The sequence below is a fragment of the Cervus elaphus genome, chromosome 10 (genome assembly GCF_910594005.1).
Source record: "Cervus elaphus chromosome 10, mCerEla1.1, whole genome shotgun sequence".
Lineage (NCBI taxonomy): Eukaryota > Metazoa > Chordata > Mammalia > Artiodactyla > Cervidae > Cervus > Cervus elaphus.
The window spans coordinates 54,441,140-54,458,622 of NC_057824.1; the positions used below are offsets into that span (position 1 = coordinate 54,441,140).

The 17,483-nt window shown below is 54.5% G+C and overlaps 3 protein-coding genes across 4 annotated transcripts in view; 2 read left to right on the forward strand and 1 right to left on the reverse strand.

Annotated features, from left to right (window-relative positions):
- Positions 1–376: 376 nt before the first annotated feature.
- NUDT1 (nudix hydrolase 1) lies at positions 377–6,370 on the reverse strand. 2 transcript variants are annotated; one of them, XM_043915450.1, is made up of 4 exons: positions 6,165–6,370; positions 4,318–4,483; positions 853–998; positions 377–665 (listed from the first exon to the last, which is right to left on the reverse strand). In XM_043915450.1, exons 2-4 carry the CDS (start codon positions 4,467–4,469, stop codon positions 493–495), a joined length of 471 nt encoding a protein of 156 aa, XP_043771385.1. In that variant the 5' UTR covers positions 4,470–4,483; positions 6,165–6,370; the 3' UTR covers positions 377–492. The 2 variants fall into 2 exon arrangements, with proteins under 2 accessions (XP_043771385.1, XP_043771384.1); XM_043915449.1 differs by having other exon boundaries at positions 5,864–6,348.
- Positions 5,966–11,913, forward strand: MRM2 (mitochondrial rRNA methyltransferase 2). Its single transcript, XM_043915448.1, has 3 exons — positions 5,966–6,012; positions 8,033–8,322; positions 10,671–11,913. Exons 1-3 carry the CDS (start codon positions 6,005–6,007, stop codon positions 11,111–11,113), a joined length of 741 nt encoding a protein of 246 aa, XP_043771383.1. The 5' UTR covers positions 5,966–6,004; the 3' UTR covers positions 11,114–11,913.
- Positions 11,914–13,176: 1,263 nt separating this feature from the next.
- The window catches only part of MAD1L1 (mitotic arrest deficient 1 like 1), a 233,017-nt gene continuing 228,710 nt past the window's right edge, over positions 13,177–17,483 (forward strand). The window contains exons 1-2 of the mRNA XM_043915437.1: positions 13,177–13,431; positions 16,034–16,196. Of these exons, the coding sequence (XP_043771372.1) occupies positions 16,047–16,196 (150 nt within the window). The 5' untranslated portion in view covers positions 13,177–13,431; positions 16,034–16,046. The remainder of the gene's footprint in view (positions 13,432–16,033; positions 16,197–17,483) is intronic.

Below are 17,483 nucleotides of genomic sequence, written 5' to 3' on the forward strand. Positions count from 1 at the left end.
GCGTCAGGCTATGAGTCTGTGTGTGACAGATTGATGACCCTCCCGCGCCCCCCCCAGGGGTCCGAAGCCAGGATGGGAACAGCCTGCCTCGGGGGCGGGAGGGCAACCAGCTGATGGCAGATGAGACTGGGGTGTGAGCCCTGGGCACTGACCGGCCCTCGGCTTCCCCTTATCTGGGGTGGGTGGGGGTGGGAGGAGACGGCCCCTAGCACACCCTGGGACCCCTCACACATCCCCGCGGGCCTCCCAAGCCAGCCGGGCCCTTGCCCTTTGGGCCCGTGTCTCTGCCCATCCTTGTCTGATGATGCAGGTCACACCCTGGCACGTCTGGAGGCTTCCCGAGGACAGACTGGGCGGGTCATGGTGAGGCCTGGCGGGAAGTGTCAAAAAAGTTTTATTTGCGTTTCCATCCAGCCCTGCTCCAGACAGACTGGAGGCCAGGGCATGGCCAGGCAGGGGTCTCGGGGTCTGAGGGGGCGAGCCGGCGCCGCCCTAGATGGCGTCCACCTCACGGAGTGTGTAGTCCAGGATGGTGTCCTGCCCCTGGAACCTGAAGTAGCCGCGGAACTTCTTCCTCTGAAGCAGCAGCGGGAACCAGTAGCTGTCGTCCGGCCACATGTCCCTGAAGGGGATCTGGTCCAGCCGGAACCACTGTGGGCGCATCTCTGCAGGGGACGAAAAGGCAGTCACCGACGCCAGCCTGGATCTCAGACTGACTTTCTGCGAGGGCTTCGCTGAGTTGCTCCGTGCGAGGGGCTTGGCATCCTGTGCTATTTCACCCGGGCGACGGGACTTTTTACAGCAGAGGAGGGAGCGGGGGGCGTGGGGCCGCCTCTCCCGGCCTGCACTCACCGTCGCTCTCCACAGGCGTGCCCTGGACGCTGTCCGTGCAGAAGACGTGCACGTCCATCAGCTCGGGGTCTCCCGTGAACTCAAACGTGATCTGGCCCACCTTGTGCAGCCTGTCCACGGTCAGCCCGCTCTCCTCCTGCAGCTCCCTGCGGGCAGACGGGCGGGTGGGAGGCGACAGTGAAGTCGAGGCGCCTGCGTCCACGTGGAACCAGAGTGGAGATGAGTGGATGGAGGCGTGGAGAGTGCATGTGTGTGGCCAAGGGGTCGGGTTTGGGACTGCTCTCTCGGGCGCTCAGATGCGCCCCCCACCAGCTGAGCACCCCGGGGGCACAGAGGGGCAGCCCTGGCCTGGCCCCGCGCGGCTGCTTGGTGGTCCCATGGGGGGGAGGGCCGCGCTAGAGCCGGGAGCCCCCACCCGCCCACTCAGCTCCTCCTGCAGCCGCCGGGTCCCGAGCCAAAGCCTTCCTGCCCAGAGTCCCGCTCTGGCCTGCCCTGCGCGGAGCTCCCCATCAGCCCGCAGGTTCCTCTAGCCTCGTTCCCAGAGCAGGGGTGGTTTTACCTCTTCACCAAGCAGACATCCCTGCCCTCCCGCCGAGACCTCATGCCTCATCTGAACTTGATCGTGGGGGAGGAGTTCGGGCCTTCCTCACTGTGCCATCCTTCTCAGGACCCCCACCCCCCCCAGTTCTCTCCCTGCCCCCTACCTGTGCTGGAGGAGGGGCCGGGGGCTGGTTGCTCCACCTGAGCTCACAAGTCAGCTGATTCACGAGGAAACGAGCATGCCTCCCCTAAACATGCGTGCCTGTTTAACAACACTTCCCCAAGCCGTATACGTGCTGTAGGCATTTCAGCGAACACACGTGGCCTGGTCGCCCAGCAAGAACCCTCATGACCACTGGCATCTTCCCTTCGGGTCTCTGTCCTTCGAAAACTGCAGACAGCACCTGTACCTGGGACCTGTGCTTCTCACACAATCCACGCCTGCAGGAATCCAACCAGTTTCTCTGCCGTGGTGTATCAGAGGATAAGCACCCCACCAGCGCATCGCGAAACCTTCCTGCCTAGCGCCCTTAGGCACAGCCTCTGCCCCAGCCCCTCCCCTGGCCTGCTTCTCGCCATCTGGGACCGCGCTTTCTGGAGGGTCTGCTGTGGGCTCTGGGGGCCCCACGAGCCCTGCAGCCGTGAAGCTCAGCGCCTGTGTCTCCTGTTAGCGACTCTCACTTCCCCACTGCTCTGAATTTATTTCTGTGGCTGTAAAACTGTTCTAATTATGTCTGACCTTTTAGAGCTGTAGGTTATAAAAAGGTCTCTTTAAGCTCTGATCTCGGAGTTCTGTTAGGAACACAGCGCATAATTACTTCCTGTGCCCACGACTAGGAGTCAGGGAAACCAGTGTGTTCATTAAACATGCACGTTGGGTTAAACGGTCTTATTTAAACAGTCCCCGTCCTGAGCCTAGACTCTGCCCTAACCTCCCCGTGAGGCCAGGAGAGGAACTGGGTCCACCTGCTGCTATTCAGTACGGCCCGAGTGATGTTCCGAAAGCCGGAACGTACTCACTGCAATGATTAATCAAAACTAGACATGACCTAAAAAAATGAGTGTGTTTTTGCTAGTGGGGGTGCAAATGGCTCCCCAATTAGACGTAATAGAAGCACTGAGCGGGGCCTCCCCACCTCTGGCAGCAGGCTGGCGGAGCTTGTTTTTAAAAACGTCACCGACTGATTCACTGTTTTGACTAATTTGGGTTCATCTTCCCCGAGTCCATGGGGGGGCATGAAATATCAGTCATCTCCTCGGTGTCAGAGCCAAGGCTCCGTTTCAGGCCTGGATAATCAGGCAGCCGGAGATGATACTGTTCCAGTTCTGCTAATGTGTCTGATTGCATCTCTGGGATGTTCCCCAGATGGCAGGCAGGGAATAGGACGAGTGACACTTTAAACCAAGCCGTGGACAGCCGAGCGCCCCGGTGGGAGCGGGGCGGAGGTGCGGGACCCTGTGGTCCGGAGCCCGCTGCGGAGCTTGAGAGCCCGCCTGCTCTCTCTCCCCCAGCCCGGCCTGCGGGAGTTCTCTGAACACCACGCTCTGCGTCCTCACCAGCTCTGGGAACGCTGGCCAGGACGGCGGGCCTGCTCCACACCCAGAGCCCGAACCTGGCTGCAAGGTGCCGCTGGCCCCCACGTGCCAGCAACTGACCCCCCCAGGAGGAGAATGCATCTTCCTTGGGGCTCAAGTGGCCCCCCCCAAGTATGTCCTGCACACAGGAAGACAGAGCCAGCCCCACATGCCACCTGAGTCTGCAGGTGAGTGAGGAGTGCACGTTAACCCAGGCCCTGAAGTGGGGCCCACCCTGGAACCCCAAAGGGCAGGGCACCTGACACCAAGGCTGCCGAGACCTTGCCCGTCAGAGCGGGGCCGCCACTGAGCAGCTACACGCACGGGCCAGGAAAGGAGCCAGAGCCGCCCCAGGGGCCGGGGGGCTGACTGCAGAGCTGGGCGCACGGCGCTGCGGCCTCGTGGAGCGGGTCTCAGCCTCTGCCTTGGGCATGGGGACGTGCCACCGTCTGACCTCCCACCTGCAGGGGCTCCACAGTCCTTTGTCAAGGGGTGTCCTGACGCGGGGGGCAGGGATGGGAAGGAGGCGATGGACCAGACCGTGTGGGCTCAATGGATGACACAGGGTGTTGAATTTATCCCCACGAGCCTGAGGGGCAAGAAGGCAAAGAGGCTAAAGTCTGGAGGGCTGTGTGACCTCGGGCCTGCTCCGTGTCTCTGGGCTTCAGTTCTTGCTCATGGGAATGTAGTTGGTGTCGAGGAAGAACGGAGACTGTCAGTGAAAGGTCCCAGATACGCTCATCATCAGCTCCCCTGAACCAATGAAGAAGCCAAGTGACTGGCCAGCCCCTTGGCTAGAAAGAAGAAACCATGACTTTTCCACCCAAACCACCACCACACAGCAGTAAGCCAAGGTATACTCGGCCTGGACCACGTGCCAGGCCCCGTTCAGTCCTCACGCTTATTTTCTCACTAAATCCTCACAACAATCCTAAGAGGTAGTTGTGGTGGTGGTGGTTTAGTTGCTAAGTTGTGTATGACTCCTGTGACCCCATGAACTTTAGCCTGGCAGGCTCTTTTGTCCATGGGATTCTCCAGGCAAGAATACTGGAGTGGGTTGCCATTTCCTTCTCCAGGGAATATTCCTGACCCAGGGATAGAACTCAGGTCTCCTGTATTGTAGGCGCTCTCCTGCATTGCAGGTGGATTCTTTGCTGACTGAGCCACCAGGGAAACCAAGAGGTCGTAGATACTATTATCCCCACATTGCAGATGAAGAAACTGAGGCTCAAGGATTCAGCCTGTGCTCCAGGTCACATGGCTCTGAGTGGTCAGGGGTCTGGCTCTACAGCCTGAATCCTTGTCCCCTGTGGAAGCTGGCTCTGCAGTCGGGCCTGCCCCTCCCCTCACCTCTTGGCCCCGTCCTCGATGGTCTCTCCTTCTTGAACTTTGCCCCCAAAGCCGTTCCACCGGCCGGCCCCGAAGCCTCGTTTCTTCATGCCCAGGAGGACTCGCTGAGGCTGCAGCACCAGGACCAACGTGTAGAGCCTTGAGGTGCGCATGGTGCCCGTGGGTTCTGTGAGGAAGGCAAGGGGCTGGGTCAGCTTGATTTGGGGTGTGGACAGGGTGTGGATGGAAGCATGGGCATTTTGGTGGCCAGGTGGACTGGAAATGTGTCCTGGAGAGCAGGGAGAGGTGACGGCCAAGTTCTGCCCGATGTGGCAGATTTTCTGGGGCAGATGGAGACCTGGCCCCCCGACCCAGTGGCATCAGCCCTGGGCCCTTTGCTTGCTGGGGTGATGCAGGTCAGGCAATGGCCAGGTCGACCCTGCCTCTCTCCTTAGCGCAGGGCTGTTCTTGCTCCTGCGTCCACATCTAAGCCCACCTGGCATGAAATGAACCATGCTTTTTACCCAATGGTTCTTGCGTCTGGCTTTTGGTCTTGGCCTTTTCATTATGAGGCCTTCTGGTTATTGGGTTCTGGTTTCTGCCTCCCTGCAGCAGCAGACCCCCAGATTCCCAAGAAAGGTACAGCTCTGATCGTGGAGAGCCCACCCAGCGAGGCCTGGTCTGTCTCCCCTGCTATGACAGGTTTTCAGGTTCTGCTCACAACCACTGCTGCTCTGGGACCTGGTGCTCAGGGCCTGGAACGCCGCTCCTGCCTGAATGTGTGTGTGTGTGTGTGTAGGGTCCAGAGAAAGACCTGCAGGGGACATCTGGTCACTGCTGGAGACATGCTGGAGGTCCAGGACCGTGCTCCCTGTCCACCCATCCTCATCCTGGTCTGGGGCCCACACTGGACAAGAGGCAGGATTCGGGACCAGGGATGCTCCTGGGAAGTTACGGTGTCCGAGAACAGGGACTGAGGCCTAGGTCCCGGTGCTGGCGGCCGGTTGTGCAGAAGTGGGTCTCTGGGTCCAGCTTCCCTTTAACCTGTGGACTTTGTCATGTTGCTGACCTGTTACGGTGCAAAGCCCTGACTTCCTAAATTAGTTAGGAATCTCAGCTGTCAGTTATTAGGCACGGATCATATACTTTCCAAAACGTATCCCACTTAACAGACCCAACAACCCTGTGAGCTGAGACTTGGCTTCTGTTTTCAGCCAAGGAAACTGAAGCTCAGAAAAGCTAAGTCTGACAGAAAATCAAACTCCAGAGCCAGTACCGAACTCTGGGTCTACCTGCTGTGGAAGTCCAGTTGGCCACAGCCTTGGCACTACCGTCAGGCGGGTCCCCAGGGTGCCCACTTGACGTCAGGGGCCAGGCGGACCCCTTTCTCAGCAGGGTGTCCTCTGAGCGGGATCACCGGTCCACTGAGGCCCGTGACTAGGGCTTAAAGAGACAACACGCCGTCGAGCGCCAGGCTCGGCTCCTGTATCTGGTCGCCCGTGTAGGGCCTCCAGCTGCCCTCCGGCGGGTCCCAGGCCCATCCCCGGCGGCCGCATACCCTGCTCACCTGTGCTCTCGCACCCGCGCTCACCCAGGCCCCGGCACTGAGCGCGCCTTTCGAACCCACGCGCCGTTTCCGGGGGCGTGGCCTCGGGCCGGAAGTGAGACCGGCACTTCCGGTGGCGGCTGCGGGAGCTGGTCCGCGTCCATGGCCGGGTGAGCGGTGAGGCGGCTGAGGCGGGCGGTCGGTGGGCGCGGCGGCTGGCGATCAGTGGGAATTAATGGAGCACCTACTGCATGCGTGCGGGAGGCGGAGTGGCCAGACGCCGGCCCCATTTTTCGTGTCCGAAAAGGGGCTCAGAACTTACCTCGTCCTGCCCGGAAAGGGGTCGGGTCAGCCCCAGCGAGATGACTAGAGCGGACCGTCTGTGCTCGGACCAGCCAGGGCTCCCTAGGAGCGACGGCGGGCCGAGGGCTGGAGAGGCCTTTAGGGAGAGGAGGGGGCGCTGCTGTTGGAGGTGTCGCTCTTGCAGAGCACCGCAGGCCTGAAGCGTGTGTCACGGAAACGAGAGGCCCGTGTGGCTGGACCCTGGTCATGGGGTGGGGCTGGCGGTCAGCTGCCCACATCAGGTGGACCTGGGGTGTGCAACTCCCCTCTCCACCGTTCCGCTGACGGTTGGAGTTAACTCGGCGCCCAGGACCACTATGCCCTCTTTCCCTGAGGCTCCTTACGCCTTCTGAAGGCAGCAGTTCAAAAGTATTGTCTCCAGATCTTTGTCAACATGTTTTCATTCTGAGGGAACTTCGCCTGGGAGCCATGGGACTAATAATAGTTCTTTTTTTTTCCTCAGAAGAAAAGAATGTAGATACTTTGTAGGGTTGTTCTGAGAGCTAAATAAAGGGAGGTGTAGATAACCCATGGCAGTCAATAAACTTAAAAGCCCCACTTTCCAAAGAGGCTTGAAAATTGCCCTTCTGAGTTATACATAGGGCAAGTTCAATTTTATTAAGAAATGTGACAGGTTGGTCAGACCCTGTGCTGCCCGCCAAAGCGGTGGAAGTAAGTAAGGCAAAGGACCTGTCCTCCTGTGTTTTTTTTTAAATCTCTTAAAGCCCAATGAAAATTTGTATCCTGTGAGAAAGAATGTTCGTTTCATGAAATTTATCAGTGTTTTCAACCAGTACTGGGAAATCTTTGGTTGGTACAAAGTGACTATCATTACCATTTGAGATTTTCTTGTGAAGAAAACTCGGGAGAGAAAAACATCTTTTGACCACAGAGGAGAGGCCTGCTGGATTAGTTTGCTCAGGTTCCTGTAACAGGCACCCCAGGATGGGCGAATGAAAGAGCAAGAAATTTACTTGCTGAGTGTCTGGAATCTGGAAAACTGAAATCAAGTTGTCAGCAGGATCAGTCTCTGAAGCCTCTCCCCTTGACTTACAGACGGCCGTCTTCTCCCTGTGTCTTCATGTGGTCTTTGTCCTGTGTGTGTCTGTGTCTTGATTTTTTTCTTATAAGGACACCAGTATTGGATAGAGCCCACCCATTTACCATTTAAGGTAGTGGTAAAGAACCCACATGCCAGTGCAGGAGACATAAGAAATGCGAGTTCAATCCCTGGGTTGGGAAGATCCCCTGGAGAAGGAAATGGCGACACACTCCAGTATTCCTGCCTGGAGATGCCCATGGACAGAGAACCCTGACAGGCTACAGTCCATAGGTCGCAGAGAGTCGGACACGACTAAAGCGTCTTAGCACACACACATGACTTTATTTTACCTTAATTACCTCAGTAAGACAAGTCACATCTTGAGGTACTGGGGGTTAGGACTTTCTCATATAGACTTTGGGCTTCCTATGTGGTGCTAGTGGTAAAGAATCCACCTGCCAATGCTGGAGACATAAGAGACAGGGTTGGATCCCTGGGTTGGGAAGATCCCCTGGAAATGGCAGGAAGGAAATGGCAACCCACTCCAGTATTCCTGCCTGGAAAATTCCGTGGACAGAGGAGCCTGGTGGGCTACAGTCCATGGGGTCTCAGAGTTGGACGTGGCTGAGCACACATGCAGACTCTGGGGGATGTGGGTCAGCCCATAAAACCTTTCCGGCTGTAGCCTTGTCAAGTCACCTCTTCCACTTGGGCCATAGAGACCCATCTCTAAAAATGTGCGGGTTGAACTTGGGGCCCCACTGGCCTATGGGATGCCAACCTGCTTGCTCCCTTTTCCTCACCAGGTCCTTGAAACTGGTGTGGGCTTCCCTTCAGCGTCAAAGGTTCCACACCACTGGCAGTTGCAATAAGGGCCGGACTGGCGCTGAGCACCTGTGGCTGACGCGGCATTTGAGGGACCCGTTTGTGAAAGCTGCGAAGGTGGAAAGTTACCGGTGTCGAAGCGCCTTCAAGCTCCTGGAAATGAATGAGAGGCACCAGATCCTACGGCCTGGCCTCCGGGTGTTAGACTGTGGGGCCGCTCCTGGCGCGTGGAGCCAGGTGGCTGTGCAGAGAGTCAACGCTGCGGGCACAGGTGGGGCCTCCGCACTGTCTCAGGGGCCTTCCGACCACTGTGGTTTGGATGCAGGCTGGCCGCCCTCTTCAGGGCGCACAGAGCAGCCAGGTCGCCTTGTGAAAGCACATGCTTCTGCGTGCTGGTTTAGTAGGAATGATACAAACAACACTGACATTTTCAAAATGAAAGAGGGAGGTAGAAAGGGGGATTGAAGGTGAAAATCACCTGCGACCACACCATAGTAGCGTGTAGGCCGACACGCTGGTGTGTGTCCTGGGCCTGTGCTGCTGATGTGTGGCCTCAGCAACGAAATCAGACAGCCGTCTGTAAGTCAAGTCTCTTTCCTCAGCAAAGAAATCGCAGCGATTTCTTTTTGCTTGCTGATATAGCGACATCTTCCCTTGACAGGACAACTGAATCAACCTGGGGGTTTCCTGGAGTTGCTCCTGGGGCTGCCCAGGGAGCCCTCGTGGTTCTGGATTCTCCACTTTGGCCCAACTCGAGGGACTTAGTTCTTATCTCTTTTATATTTGGGGGTTTTAACTAAGAACATATATATAAAAAAGCTGCCTCTGACTAATAGATCAACCAACTATCCATACAAGGTAGAAAATGATGCCGTCCGTTTAAACAGCTGCATACTATCCCAGATAATGATTATACTGTTGGTATTCAGCCAGTTTCCTCATCATGGGCATCAAGATTGCCTTTGAGTCTTTTGTAGGTGAGCAGTGCTAAGGTAGCAATCCTTACCACTTGTATTTCCTACTGTAACTTCTGAGGGTACCACCTGCACGGGCAGGTCACAGAGATCTCTCCCATACACCTTAGAATGGGTGTGTGTGCCCATCTTCCTGATGAGAAAATTGAGATCTACAGGAGTTTAGTGACCTGCAGAACCAGGCATGCCACTCCCTGGGTTTTGTCATCAGTCTCTAATCTGGGTAGGATGCCTCAAGGGGGTTTAGAACAGTTTAAAAACATTTCTTACAAGCTCAGTAAATGTTTATTGTTCAAGTGAATGAATCTGTGTCAAAAACTTCAGTTCATTTTCCCACCACTGAGTCTATCCACAGACTTCCTAATGACTGAGGGTCCGGTCCCCCTAATTGCTCTTCAGGAGAAGCAGGAAAACAGCTAAGTTTAACCTGTAGGAAGAGGTGGGAGAAGCAGAGACTGGGTACATAAAATGGCTTGGGTTCTTTTACTCCCAAAAGAAGTTGCAAAAACGCAACCAAAGCCATTTGCTTTTATTTATTTATTTATTTTTTCTTTTCTTTTTTTTTTTTTTTTTGCCATTTGCTTTTAGAAGGCACTTCCTGGGGCTACAGTACGTGGGACGTTAAAGGAACGAGCACAAGTGTGTAAGGTGGGAGGAGAGCTGTCCCACTCTCCAGGGCTGAAAGCAGAGAGTTTTCGCCTTTGAAAAATGAGGCACCCTGCAGAATAGCTGGACTTCTCATCTTTAGATAAGATCAAATACCCTGCCCCTCACCCGCAGAGCAGCCTTTTTACTAAGCAGAGAGCTCGGAGTCTGTGACTGTTCCTTCATGGATCCACCCTGGTGTGTAGGGAGTGGTGCTGGGAGGGGCTGGGGGGAGGTCGAGGCGGGGGGCAGCGGCCTTGCAGGCAGGAAATCCCCTTTCAGGTGAAGTGAAACTGACATCTTTTTATTTCACAGCTGGTATCACTCAGACATGGGCAGGGTATGTTTTTTACCTTATTTAGCATCTGTCCACTTTCCCTGTTTCTTGGCTTGATTCTAATAGTTTCTACATTGAAAGAAATTGGGTTAAACTTCAGGATGGATTTGTTGATTTAATCCAGAGGCTCTTTATATAATAATATGTCCTTCTCTGTTTTAGTTTATCAAAAAGACTCCTCAGAGATAAGAACCCTTTTAACGGAGAGCAAGGCTCAGAGAGTGAAATGGAGTCAGAGGTGGGGTATCAAGGCCAGGATGTGGCCCCATGTCTGCCTGTCCCCTGGGACAGTCATGTTGCCTCTCCCAACCTCAGTTTCCTCAGATGTAGAGGGAAGACCACCACTCCCCGCCCGCCACATGTTTTTCTAGGAGGAAGACCCTGTGTGCCCATTTTTGCACATTAGTTCTTTTTCTTGGTCCTGACTTATATACATATATATATATATATATATTTTTTTTTTCTTTAGTCTGTGCCATGTGGGATCTTATTCCCCAACTAGGGATCGAATCTGTGTCCCCTGCATTTGAGGCACACACTCTTAACCCCTGGACCGCTAGAGAAAGTCCCCTTTATCTCTGTTTTATTATTTTGTTACATTTACTTTTTGTGGGATGATTTCGGGGTGTCAGTGAGTAAGTACCTTCACCATTTCTTCCTTAGACCCCAGTGCTCCTGTTGGCTTTGTGCTTGGGGTAGATCTTCTCCACATATTCCCCCTGGAAGGAGCAACGTTTCTGTGCCCTGCTGATGTGACTGACCCTAGAACCTTCCGGAAAATCCAAGAGCTGCTTCCTGGTGGGAGAGCAGACGTGATCCTGAGTGACATGGCACCCAACGCCACAGGGATCCGTGGCCTCGACCACGACACACTCATTAGCTTGTGCTTGTCCCTTCTGGACATGGTTCCAGATGTCCTGCACCCCGGGGGGACATTCCTTTGTAAAACCTGGGCTGGAAGTCAGAGCCATCGGTTACAGAAGAGACTGACTGAGGAATTCCAGAACACAAGGACTGTAAAGCCCGAGGCCAGCAGGAAAGAATCATCAGAGGTGTACCTCATGGCCACACAGTACCGAGGGAAGCCGGGAGGTCTGAAGGGCTGAGTGCTTGCTCTGCTGTTTGGCTTTTTCACTGCAGATGTAGCTTGAGCTCTATCTGAAGTGTGGCTGGGGAGATCCGAGCTGGATCTGGGATGCAGCAGGCAGGACAGATGGGGGACCTTTTTTTAAGACAAAACTATATTCAGTGTTCACGATATATGATGATATAAAAAAATGGTCGCTATAACATGATTTGTGAAGAGTTACCATGAGAAAGAGACAAAGATAAAAGGATGAAAAGACTGGGATGCATAAAAACACTGAGGCAGAGAAACACATAGCTTTATGGAATTTTCTCACCATGGTTTGTATGTTACAGGGGAACTGGCTTCCATCATTGCTGCAAAACGATCCCCAGGTTTCCAGGTGTTATTTTGGCTATACAGTGTAATGTAGAAAAATCTGAACCTTCAGTCAGGGTTTGTTTCCATCTTTGTGGTGAATGATCCGAAAATACTTCGAGCAGTGAGAGCTCCTTAGGGAAGACATTTGGTATGAATTATGTACGGGGTGGGTGGGGGGACGGGGGGGCAGTGTGAAACTGGAAATGTTTCTATAACACGCCAGGCTCCAGAAACTTAAAGGTAATAACCAAAGCATGCAGACACATGGTGTGTTTATTTCCTTTTACTCTCTTCCAGGAACTCAAGGCTATAAAATAACACAGGGTGTAATATTTTCTGGAATTTCCATACTTAAAAAAAAATTGATTTCTTTGAAACCATTTTCTGGAGGAGTGTTCATCCCTTAAGCGTATATTGACTGTGATGATGATTAAATCTTGTTGACTGAAAACAAACACACAACCTAAAAAGCTGGGAGTTATTTTTATTTGGCAGCTAAAACTGGGGACTTAAGCCTGGGACACAGTATCTCAGGTAACTCTGAGGGACTGCCCCGAAGAGGTAGAGGAGGAGCTGGAGTATATGGGAGTTTTCGGAACAAAGACCAGCTGCTTGGAACAGCAAAAGATTTCTGGTTAATAAAAAACTAGATGTCTCTAAGAATTGAGTGCTTTCCTATGTGTAGGAAGATGCAGGAGTCTCAGGCTCACTGAAATTCTTCCTTTGATGTGTACCTCAGCTGCCTGGGCCAGTGTGCTGGGCTTTCTCACCCTGAGTCTCCTCAGGGTGCACTGTCGGGGCTGGAGGTGGGGTGGCGTGGGGTGGTGGCAGCTGCAGAGTCTGATGATTTGGTGGCCGGCATTACGTTTTTGGGCTTCCCTGGTGGCTCAGATGGTAAAGAATCTGCCTGCAGTGCAGCAGACCCATGTTCAATCCCTGGGTGGGGAAGATTCCCTGGAGAAGGGGATGGCTAATGACTCCAATATTGCCTGAAGAATCCCATGGACAGGGGAGCTTGGTCGACTACAGCCTATGGGGTCACAAAGTGAGACATGACTGAGCAACTGATCTGTTTTCACCCTGAGCTCATCCTTAGGAGTGGCTGAGGGCTGCAACATTATTTACTGATATGGCAGGCAGCGTTTTTAGTCCACAAATCCCAAGGATAGCTGGGGAAGAAATGGGGTCTTAGGGAAGTCCACATCCGCGAAGTAGTCTGCAGGCCGGCCTTATAAAAATTTTTTTCATCTTATTTTCACTTGCCCCGTGTCCTACCTCCACATCCTTTTTCCTTCTGGCTACACAGATTCATGGTTTACTCTCTGGAAATGCGGTGCAGACCCTCGGGCGCTTCGCTGGGGTTGCGGAGGAGGAAGAAGGGACTTGAGAGACCCCTTAGTAGACGCAGGCTGGAGGGATTCCAGAAAGGACCTGCTGGCTGTGTGCTGACTGCGCCCCGCCCTTGCTCCCTGGAGAACGGGACCCAAACGGCGGCTCCGCACCCCAACAGCTCCCAGGGTTCTTGGAGGACAGCTTAGTAGCATAGTATTTCCTGTTTTTCTTTTCTTAGAGAAAAGTAAAAACGCATTAATTAATTCAAGCAAACACCGTAGTGTCAAAAGCTGCGGACTAGTCAGGAGTGCAAGAAAGTTTGGCCCCAGGAGGCCACCGTTGGGCGGTGCTATTCCACACAAGACAGTGCAAGACAGCCGTCCGGTGGAAGCCTGGCCAGCGGCGGACAGGGGCACCAAGGAAGAACCGCGGGCCGGCCTTTGTTCTGAGCGTGCTCCGAGCCGCAGCACCCCGGGCGTGGGACGGACGCTGACCCCCGGCATCCGCCGACCCGGAGCTTTACAGGCAGTCTCGCCCAGATCTCGCGAGAGCGGAAGCGCACGTCTCGCGATACGCGGGCTCGGGTGTAAAAGAGGGAGATCTGAGCCGCGGCGGTGACGGCTGCAAGCTGACTGAGGCGGTGAGGTGAGCCGCCAGGGTCCCGGGCGGGGGCCTGACTGAGCCGGAGGCGGGTGCCCAGCAGAGCCGGCGGGAGTCGGGCAGGGAAGAGGCTGGGGCCGCCCTCCGGGCCTCCTCTGGTGGCTGTGAGCCGGCGCCCCTCGGCGTGTCCGCGTCCTTCTCTGAGACCCGGGCCGCCGGGCTTTTACCGGCGCACCCACTGTGTCCGCCCGCTCACCGGGCCGGGGTCCCTGCTGCGCTCCGTGCTCTGTCCTCTGAGCATTGGCGTCCAGTGCGCCCCCTCCCCCGCCCCAAGACTTCCTCTCCGAGAGGAGCTGGAAACGGCCGGGGCAGAGGCGGCTTCGGAGGAGAGGGGCTTCAGCGATCCCCCCACCGCCGCCCCCGTCCCGAGACGGCGCGGTGCACTCTGAGGGGCTCTTCCTCAGTTCCTTGCGAGTTGACCGCACTGTCGCCTGCACCTCTGCACCTGAGCGGTCAGTGTGGGGTGCCACTACTTCGTTTTCCACCTGGGGAACCCGGTGGGAAGATAGGAAGCGCCTTGCCCACAGTCGCACTCTTGGCAGGTAGTGGGAGGGGCACTTGGATTTCCTCTCCCGTGGAAGTAGGAGAAAGCAGGTAGAGGAGCGGTGAACTCAGCAGGCCAGCGAAAGCGCCCGGGGCGCTGAGAAGTGGTGCTGCAGGTGGTGAGGATCCTTGTAATGTCTGTAGGTTCCCTCTGGACGGGGAGGGCACTAGAGAGTCAGAGTGCTCTGCACTCCAGCTCTGGGTTCCGTCCAGAGCAGCTGACATCCAGTGGTGAGGCTTCTGGAAGACCTGAGTCTCCTGGATACAGAGGATGGTCTTTGAGCTCCCACCTTCTCCCTTGCCTTATGGAGCGGCTTGGTTCCAGGCAGGTGAAAAGGCGTGTGTTCTTTTCATTCTTGTGTATAAGGTGCATCAGCTCTCACAGGGGACGCTGTCTTGAGAAGAGGGTATATTGGCTAAATTTCCCATTGCGGGAAAGTATTAGTTCAGTTCAGTCGATCAGTCGTGTCTTAACTCTTTGCAACACACGGACTGCAGCACGCCAGGCCTCCCTGTCCATCACCAGCTCCTGGAAAGTATTGTGGCCCCGGTCAAACAGTGATTTGCCCTGTGGAGCAGAGTGCTGCTGCCTGGCTCCACGCGGGCCGTGTCGCTCTACCAGACCCACAGTTCTCTTGAGGGCTCCTCCCGGATCTCTCTGCCAGTTCATTTTCCATTTGTATGAAGGACAGGTGGCGAGAACAGCTGTGTTGGGTGAGAGTGGAAAGGACAGACTGCAGAAAACAAGGGCTCTGCGTGCACAAGAACAGTTGTTGTTTAGTTGCTAAGCCACGTCTGACTCTGCGACCCCATGGACTGCAGCCCACCAGGCTCCTCCGTCCATGGGATTTCCCATGCAAGAATACTGGAGTGGGTTGCTGTTCCCTCCACCAGGGGATCTTCCTGACCTAGGGATCAAATTCAGGTCTCCTGCAATGACAGGTGGGCTCTTTACCACTGAGCCACCAGGGAATCCCAGTGCACAAGGTCAAGGTTCTTGTTAAATGGGAAATTCAGCATCAAATCAAGACTCTTCACTTTTTTGGAGGTGGGGAGTGGGTTGAGGGCAGGTGTTTTCCATCTGATACTTAGGGGTCATCAGTGGGAGCTGGCTGCTTGCCTCAGAGGAACAGGGTATGCACCTGGAAGAACACCTTTTGGCTGTTCACTGTGCTGGGACACTTCCACCCTTTCTGACCGGTAGACGGCCTGGTGCGAGGCTGGGATTAGCACAGGTGTAGGGATGCAGGTTCTTTGCTGCTGCTTGTCCTTGGCCTTCACACCTTTGCCTGTGGAGCACGGTCGACCTTAGGGCCAGACAGACCTCAGTTCTGTAACTCTGGAAGCCTCACCTCTCAGATAATATTCAAGAAGACCTGGTTCATCTGCCCAGTCTGAGGATTACAATGACGTATGTGAAATTGCAAGCAGAGTGACAGTTACACTCTGTGGGGATGGCTGTGCCATCTGCGTTTGGAGCCTTCTCTTGGGCCCTGTAATCCTCCGAGCCTTGAGAAGTGGGGCCCTCAGTTTTCAGATGAGGAGATGGGCCCCAGAGGCCTTGGTGCTTACTAAATGTCAGGTGCCTCTCTGTGTGGTACCTGTCTGAAAATGGCAGCGATGTCATTGTATAATTAGCATTGTGGTGGTTGTCATCCTCACTGCCACTGTTGGGTGCTTTGTTTCTGATTCCGGGAAGCCAGGCTTTTTGTGAGTGCTTCTGTGGGAGGTGTGCCACCTGACTGCTGAGCACCTCGTCTTGGGAGCCATCTGTCTGTCCTGCTGGTCTGCCGGTCAGCACTCTGATGGTCAGCAGCTTGGTGGCATACTGTCTTTTTATGCCTCCATTTCTTCTCTGAGAAACTGGAGGTATGGGCTCCCAGTTAACTCCGAAGAATGTGGTTACAGACGCTGGAATATTTTAAGGGTTCTGAGAGAGCATTAGGGGAGTGGGACTGCCCAAAGGTACCCTCTGACCGGGCAGCTGGCCATGGTGATGGCACATCAGAAGGCTCCCTGTGACTCTTCCCTTGTTTTTTTCCAGAAGGGAAGTAATCATGGAAGACCTGGGGGAGAATACCACCGTCCTGTCCACCCTGAGGTCTTTGAACAATTTCATTTCTCAGCGAGTGGAGGGAGGATCTGGACTGGATGTTTCTGCCTCTGCCCAAGGCTCTCTGCAGATGCAGTACCAACAGAGCATGCAGGTGAGTGGTATGTGTTGGGGTAGGGGCCTTCAGGAACAGACACCTGCCCTTAGGTACGACTGAATCAAGTTCCAGAAGGCTCAGGTGAGCGGTGTGTGTTGGGATAGGGGCCTCTATGTACAGACACCTGTCCTTAGGTAGTACTGGATCAAGTTGAGGCAGGTCAGTGTTTTCTCAGCCTGGAGGCCAGCTGGCCATCTTCCGCATCTCCAACATGGATATTCATAGTTTTGGAGGATAGCTAGAGGTCATGGTCTGGCCCTGAGATGTCCTGACTCAAAAGCCTGAGATCACAGCACCCCAGAGTGGGCCTAGTGTTTAGTATTGCACTCACACTGTGAGCTCACAGACACTAGAGATAGGATTGGAAGGCCAGCTCATTTCATTGAGGAATAAAATCCTAAACTGCCTGGGATTGCGACCACTGGAATTGTGCAGCCAGCTGCTGGCTTCCTTGATGGTGTAACACATAGGAAAGCTGTGTTGTAAGGCTAGGTCTTGGCCAGCTGGGCAGGAAGGGCAGGGCAGTGAGAGAAGCCTTGGGCAGGAGATGGTCTCAGCCTAGGGAGGCCATTTGCACATCTTGGCTTCGGTCTGCCAAGGGGTCATCTTTACACTTTGGCTTTGATTATTGTCTCATCTCACTTTAGTTCGAGTGCTTGGCAGTGCTCCCTGGACATGGCTGTAAAGGCTCAGGTCTTCTGAAGGACTTTAGGTTCTGGTGCGCTGTGGGGTCAGTGCTCGCTGGGGCAGGGATTGCAGGGTCCACACAGGGAGGGAGTGTGGTGTCTGAGCCTTGGCCCGGCCCCTGGCCCTCCGTAGGGGCTGCGTCAGGCGACCCCTGGCTTCTTTGCTTGAGTCCCATCTCTGGTCCATGTTGGCTGTGCTGCCGCCGCCTTTCTGCCGGTGACCTGCCCTGGGGCCCTGTGTCAGATGAGCCAGGAGTTTCTGTTGCTCCGGGAGTCCTGATGAGCCCATGTCTGGTGTGGTACGACAGAGGCTGGTGTGTGTACGCATTCACTGACTGAATAGTTGAATTGTACTTACTCTGTGTTTGTTGGTAAGCTAAGTTGCTCACTGCCCCTTTTTGGCATGGACTGTTCTTTATTCTAAAATTAGGTCATTTATATTTGTTTTTGGTGTTAAAACACCTTTTTGGAAATAGTGGTGGAAATAGACTGTAGTTTTTTTTTTTTTCTTTATCTTTGCTCACTGGCAAAATATGAAGTTGGCAACTTTGGTTTAAAGAAGTGTTATAACTTTGTTGATGCAGCTCTCTGGTAACTT

Coding starts and splice junctions, on each gene's coding strand:
- NUDT1 (XM_043915450.1), bottom strand. CDS start 4,469: ATGCGCACCTCAAGGCTCTACACGTTGGTCCTGGTGCTGCAGCCTCAG. Junction 999..4,317: donor ATCGAGGACGGGGCCAAGAG/GTGAGGGGAGGG, acceptor GTCTGCCCGCAG/GGAGCTGCAGGAGGAGAGCG. Junction 666..852: donor CACGCCTGTGGAGAGCGACG/GTGAGTGCAGGC, acceptor CGTCCCCTGCAG/AGATGCGCCCACAGTGGTTC.
- MRM2 (XM_043915448.1), top strand. Junction 8,323..10,670: donor AGTCAACGCTGCGGGCACAG/GTGGGGCCTCCG, acceptor TTTCTTCCTTAG/ACCCCAGTGCTCCTGTTGGC.